Source organism: Alligator sinensis, unplaced genomic scaffold (genome assembly GCF_000455745.1).
Source record: "Alligator sinensis unplaced genomic scaffold, ASM45574v1 scaffold107_3, whole genome shotgun sequence".
NCBI lineage: Eukaryota > Metazoa > Chordata > Crocodylia > Alligatoridae > Alligator > Alligator sinensis.
Genome location: NW_005842578.1, coordinates 734,463 through 741,117, shown reverse-complemented (window position 1 = coordinate 741,117; position 6,655 = coordinate 734,463). Strand labels below are relative to the sequence as shown.

Below are 6,655 nucleotides of genomic sequence, written 5' to 3'. Positions count from 1 at the left end.
GGCCGGGGCGCTGGGCGCCGCGGAGGCGCGGGCAGCCGGCAGCAGCCGGGGGCGTCCCCGGGACAGGCGAGTTCTGCCCAGGCCCTAAGGCTGCTGGGTCGCGTCCAGGGACTGCGTGGACTCCCGCGCCTGCTGCAGGTGGGCGGCAGAGCACTGCACGCCCCTGGACACGGAGCTGGCTCGAGCTAAGCCTGGCTCCTTGACGGCCACGTTCAGGGTGTTCAGCGCGCGGATGAGCGCCAGCTTGTGCTTGATGGAGTGGTCCAGGTTGACAGTGTTCCTCAGGAAGGTGTCGGCCTCCTGCACGGTGAAAGGGAAATCGCTGGAGAGGAACTTCTGGAAAAGCTCGGGGTCGGCGTCCAGGTCCAGGATGTTCTTGATGTCCTTGTGCATGGCGTACAGCTCGGCGCAGTGCTCTGTGAAGACGCTCCACAGGGACTGGCGCCTGAAGTCCTCTGTGGGCTGGAGCTGCTCCTTGTCCTCGATGCACTGCAACACCCAGCTCAAGCGGCACGGCCACTGGTTGGCCAGCACCACCCAGGCGGCGACGGACCTGGGCGCGATGGTGTGCCGGGTGATGCTGCGGTGCATCATGAGCCGCAGCGTGATGGGAACGGTGTTGACGATCCGCCGCATCTGGGTGATGCTGTCGGGCACGTAGCGATGGAGGCAGTCCGAGTCGTCGTGCACGCAGTGGAAGGCTTCGTGGATGTACCTCACCGCCTGCGCGTCGAGCTGGCTCTGGTCCATTTCGCCAGCGGGCTCGGCGCTCTCCGCCAGCTCCACCCTCCACCTCACCTTCTTGACTTCCCTTTCCACGTTGCGCGTGATGATTTGGTACATCAGGTCTTCCCGCGTCTGCACGACGTTGTGGAGGCACTGCAGCTTGGACTTGATGCCCATGACCGGGATGGAGAATGGCAAGGTCACCGTGCGGTTCAGGAAGAGGTACCCGTTGTCCGCGATGCCCTTCATGCAGGACGTCTGCTCCAAGCACGGCACGATCACGCTGGGGTCCACCACCAGGATGAAGATGAAGGGCGCGTTGGTGTCCGAGAGCAGGGTGTTCATGGCGTTCAGGACCCCGGTGATCCTCTCCGGGCAGCACGTGTCCAAGCAGGTGATCTCCATCACGATCCGCAGCCTCCGCCTCTCGTAGATCTCCATGAAGTTCATGAAGCCGGTGAGCGACTCGATTTCCCTCTTCACCTTGCTCATGAAGCCCAGGTGGCTGCTGAACTTGTTGCTGTCCGTCAGCTTCTCAATCCTGTGCTTCTGGGTGACCACTATGTTTTTAATGACGTTGAAGGCGGTCAGCACGGCTCCGGACCCGGAGAGCGTGGCGAAGGAGCCGCCAGCCACCTTCAGCACCTTGCTTTCCCGTACCCCTGGGACAAAGGCGGCCACAGAGAACAGGCTGATCCCCGACACCAGGAAGAAGAGCAAGCCCCACAGCTTCATGCACGTCTGGCCCTTCAGGTGCCACTCCTTCTGGCTGAAGCCCGAGGCAAACTGGGGCCTGCTCCCCACCACCTGGTAGAAGCTCAAGGGCAGGGCGCCAAAGTGGCTGCGGATGCTGCCACAGAGGGTGGTGATCAGCCCTGCCCACAGCTTGTCGCTGCCGGCGTACTGCCAGGCGCTGAAGCGTATGAAGATGGAGCGCAGGTTCTTGCGCCGCAGGTTGTACTCGGTGATCACGGGCCGGTAGAAGATCAGGTACCACAGCAGCACGATCAGGTCCCAGCCGTGAGCCGACCGTGGCTTCTGGTTGGATTTCCTCAGCTCCTCCTGCTCTCGCCGAGCGCTCTCCTCGTTCATGCAGGCTGGGGACGAAGGAGAAAGAGGGGCCGTTACCAGCCGCCACTTTCACACCAGGTTCGGGAGGAGGGGACTGATGGCAGAGAAACTCACTGCTGATGGTGAGAGCCCTCCATGCCTCGGGCCTGGGCAGAAGTCAGAAGTGATGTAGGACGCGCCCCCCCTGGCTCTCTTGCAGGGACTGCCCCTATGTGCCCCTCCCCACCAGGGTATCTGGGTGTGGGCCAGCTTGGGGAAAGTGCCTGGTGTGTCCTGGCCCCGCAACCCGGGGGTGGAAGTCGACCTCCCTTTGGGAGCCTGAACGTGGCTCCCAAGACGTGGGAGCGGCCCTCTTGGCCCTCCTCTGCGGGTCCCGATTCCGCTTCCCTGTGGCACGGCCGCGTCGGTGCGCACACGTGAGCTGAGCACACGCTACGTGCAGGACAGGTGGGTATAGGACTATGTGTGTGCACCCTGTGGACATGCGTAGCGTCACGGGCAACGAGGGCTGGAAAGGATGTCAGGAGGTCACGTCTAGTCCAACCCCTGCTCCAAGCAGGGCCGGCCCCAACTCCGTCCTGGGACTCTTCAGCCTGAAGAAGAGAAGGGTGAGCGGGGAAAGCCAGGAGCAGTGGTCACAAACTCCTGGAAGACCGTTTCAGGCTTCACATTAGGAAAATTAGGGTGTCCTGGCTGTGGAATAAGCTCCCTCCAGAGGTGGTGTCGTCACCTACCGTGGAAATCTTCGAGAGGAGACTGGACGGTCAGCTCGCTGGGGTCACCTGAGCCCAGATGTCTTTTCTGCTTGGTGCAGGGGGCTGGACCCGATGATCTCTCGAGGTCCCTGCCAGCCTCACAATCTAGTCATCTAATCTATTAATCCCAGCCAGCACTTTGTCTAGATGGGGCTTAAACACCTCCAAAACGTAAGAGACAGATGGAGACTCCACATCCTCTCTGGGGTGCCTGTCCCAGCGCTTCACCGCCCTCCTCATGAGACAGCTTTTCCTGCTGTCTAACCTCAACTTCCCTTGCTGCAGCCTGAGCCCATTGCTCCTTGTTCTGCCCCCACGGAGAACATCGTCTTTGCACCCCCCTGCAGGGAGGTGAAGGCTGCTATCAAACCCCCTCACTCTTCTCTTCTGCAGGCTAAACAAGCCCCGTTCCCTCAGCCTCTCCTCACCAGCCACGTGTCTCACCACCCCAGCCACGTTCATTGTCCTCCACTGGACTCTCTCCAATTTGTGCACATCCTTTCTGTAGTGGGAGGCCCAAAACTGGGCCCCAAACTGGAGAGATTCCCCAGGGCTGAACACAGGGGAAGAATCGCTGCCCTCCATCTGCGGGCACTGCTCCTACCGATGCAGCCCAGGATGCCGGTCGCCCTCCTGGCACCCAGGGCACGCTGCCGGCTCCTGTCCAGCTCCTTGTCCCCTGTCCCCCCAGGTCCTTCTCTGCAGAGCTGCTGCCCAGCCCGTCGCCCAGCCTGCCCCGGTGCAGGGGGTTGCTCCCTCCCCAGTGCAGGACTTCGCACGTGTCCTTGTTGAACATCAAGGCGGGGGCACCCGGACATGTGTGTAAGCCTGGCAGACGTAACATGCCAGAAACCGCCGCCCAGAGGCATTGGGCCACGGGCCCATGTGCTACTCTCAGGAGCCGCGTGGTCGGGCCCTTGCTGTGGAAGGGGGGCACCCTGCCTGGGTCCCACCTTCCCCAGGGGGGCTTGAGCCACATTACCCAGCACCCCGTTAATCGCCACACCGCAGTCCCGGGCCCCCAGCTTCCTTCTGAAGACGGCCCCCACTGTCGTCTTGTGAGGCTGGGAGGACAAAAGCAGCCAGAAGCTGCGGGGCTGACTAAGGTGGTGGCCGCCCGGGTGCAGGGGGGTCCTGGGCTCCGGCCTGGGCCCTTGCTGTGAGCGGGACGAGGGGACGTAAGAGCTGCCATTTACTGGGTCAGACGCTAGGTCCGTTGTGCCCAGTCTCCTGGGTCCCGCAGGAGCGGCGAGCGGCGGTGGAAGGCAGGGGGACGGTCTGAGCAGGGTTTTGCCCCGCTCCTCTCCCTTGCAGCCACTGAGGGTCCGGCACGTTCTGGTGCGGGGGCCGTGCCCCGCGCTCCCCTGCGCCCGATGCCTCTTGGCCCTGGGTGGATGTGGTAGCACTCAGCTTCCCCCACATCTCGTGCCCACGCGCTCCCTGCGTTTCTCCTGTGCTCGAGGAAAAAACTTCCTCTTCTTGGTTTTAAACTGACGACCTATTAGTTTCATTTTGTGCCCTTCGTTCTTGTCCGGTGAGAGAGAGTCCAGAATAAGTCCCTGTGACTTTCTCTTCCCCATTTAGTATTTCGTAAACCCTTTCCCTGTCCCCCTTCAAGCGTCTCTTCTCTACGCTGACCCGGCCTGGCCTCGCTGCTCTCTCCTCCTAGGGAAGCCCCCCAGCGCTCATCCTCCTCGCTGCCCCTCTCTGTTTTTCTTCTCGAGTTTTTCCTTCTCCTGTCAGAGGTGCGGGGACCAGACCTTGGTGCAGCGTTCGGGGCACCGAGGGTTTGCAAAGGGGCATCGTGATGCGTTCAGTTTTGTTTGCATTTCCTGAAAGTCCCCCTGCACTGCCTGCTTCTTCCCCAGCACTAGTAATTGCAGCCCCAGAAAGGGGATGTTGGGGGCTGGGTAATGCCCGACCCGGGCACGGTGGGCTGAGCTGTGCTGGGCAGCAGAGAGGCACGCCCGCACCCCTCGGGGCAGGGGTAGGACTCGGGGCCGAGTGACCCTGGCGCTCAGCTACCGGGGTGAAGACAGGGAGGGAGCGGCTGCCGGCCTCCCGGCCCCGCTGGGCCGTGCGCGCAGAGGGGTGCGTGCCCGTGCCCGTGCCCGTGCCCGCGCTGCTGAGGCAGGGCAGCAGCTGGGGAGAGGGGCTGCACCCAGCGCCCCGGGCCCCGGTCCCTCCGGCCCACCTGTGATCTTGTCCAGCATGGAGTGCAGGCGCTGGCCGCAGGGTGCGTAGAAGCCGACGGTGACGGGCGTGGAGGTGTAGCACAGCGTCTTGGACAGGCACCGGCAGTACACGTCGTCCTCGGTCAGGGCGTCTGCTGTGGGGGGGACAGCAGTGAGCGTGGGGCCCCGTGTCCCCCCGGCTCTGCCGCCCGTCCGAAGGGCATTACACAGTCGGGCTGGCAGGGACTCCGGCCCCCGCTCAGGGCAGGACCAGCCCTGACTAAACCAGCCACGGGTCCGTCCAGCTCTGGGGACGGAGACGGTCCCACCTCCCTAGGCCTGTCCCAGTGCTCACCCCCTCCTCCCTCCAGCCTCAGTCTCCCCCGCTGCAGCTGCAGGCCGCTGCGCCTAGTCCTGTCCCTGAGCCCACAGAGAAGAGCCCGTCTCGGTCCTCTCTGCTGCTGGGATCAAAGCCTTCCCCCCATCTGCCCTTCTCCGGCCTCAGTCCCCCGAGCTCCCCCAGCCTCTCCCCTCGGCCCGGACCCCCGGCGTCTGTCACGCTGCGCTGGGCCCTGTCCAGCCTGTCCTCCTCCGTCTTGGGGGGGTGACTGGAGTCTGCTGGTCCAAAGAGCGTGTGAACCACTGCTCTCTGCCGTGTCGCATCTAACATTACTCTCCACGTGAGGTTCGGGGGCTTGACCACCGCCCCCGCTTCAACTGGCCGGCGGCAGCCCTACCCTGGCAGATGTCTGAGCTTTGTTTTCAGTGCGTAACCTACATCGATCCAGCTCTTTTTCTGGATAACTGTGGAGATAAGTCGTTGTTGAACTCTTTTTCAGGTATCTCAGGATTTGTTCGAAATGTATCCCACTTAATATCAACCTTTGTCCTGAGACATTTGCTTTCAAAAGGCATTTAGACATCTGTCTATACCTGCGGTGGACTTTAAGCTTTCATGCTTATATGTTAACATGAGGAGAAAGAATAATTATAGCTTGCTGTGTAAGCCAGCTTTTTTTTTTTTCAGTAGTTGTACCTTGTTTAAGCAGTTAAGTGCTTACCTCTTTGCCAATTTGTGACATGATTTCCTCTTGGATAGTCCCACTGGCTTGTATGTTAGGGGTTCAGTAGGTAGATAGATAGATATAGCACAAGCTTTTGTGGGCTGAAGCTCTTGTCCTCAGACGCTGTGAAAGGATGTCCAGAAAGCAGAATATAAGGAGAAATTTGAGTGTGAAAGACAAGGGAAGGGGAGAGAGAGGGGGAGTGCAGGGAGAATAGGGATAAGCCCATGAAACTTGTGCTCTGTCTATCTATCTATCTATCTGCCTGTTCATTTGTCTGGCTCTCTATCTGGTTTCTGTAGCCGTTGGTTAAACACCAGCAATCAGCCTGCAGCAGGATCCAGCCAGGGGCTCAGACCACACTGGACCCTTCACCTGTCCTGGCCCCACAACGACCCGCGCCAGGCGTCACGGTAAGAAGCTGCCACAGGCGGCTGAAGAGCTGCTGCTAACAGCTCTGCTCTTGCAGGTGACCCCCGGGGGATATAAAGTCGCCCGGGTTTTCGTGAGAACGTAAGACCTGCCGTTCCTTGGGCAGATTGCATAGATTTCATAGACATCAGGGCTGGAAGGGACCTCGGAAGATCATCGAGTCCAGCCCCCCGCCCAAAGGGCAGGAAGTCAGCTGGGGTCATAGGATCCCAGCAAGATGAGCATCCAGTTTCATCTCGAAGGTGTTCAATGAAGGCGCTTGAACCACCTCCGGTGGCAGGCTGTTCCAGACCTTGGGGGCTCGGACAGTAAAGAAGTTCTTCCTTATGTCCAGCCTGAAATGGTCGTGGTGGAGTTTGTGACTGTTCGATCTCGTCATCCCTTGGGGCGCTCTGGTGAACAAACGTTCCCCCAGACCCTGGTGGTCACCCCT

General features: G+C 60.9%; 1 protein-coding gene across 5 annotated transcripts in view; it reads right to left on the bottom strand.

The window, feature by feature from the left end:
• Positions 1-6: 6 nt before the first annotated feature.
• The window catches only part of NKPD1 (NTPase KAP family P-loop domain containing 1), a 16,599-nt gene continuing 9,950 nt past the window's right edge, over positions 7-6,655 (bottom strand). For 2 of the 5 annotated variants that reach the window (XM_025214321.1, XM_025214319.1), the window contains exons 3-4: positions 4,747-4,881; positions 7-1,823 (exon numbers count right to left, since the gene is read on the bottom strand). In XM_025214321.1, the coding sequence (XP_025070106.1) occupies positions 85-1,823; positions 4,747-4,881 (1,874 nt within the window). In that variant the 3' untranslated portion in view covers positions 7-84. Of the gene's footprint in view, positions 2,391-4,746; positions 4,882-6,655 lie in introns of those variants that run through there. The other 3 variants (XM_025214322.1, XM_025214324.1, XM_025214323.1) reach the window with 3 other exon arrangements.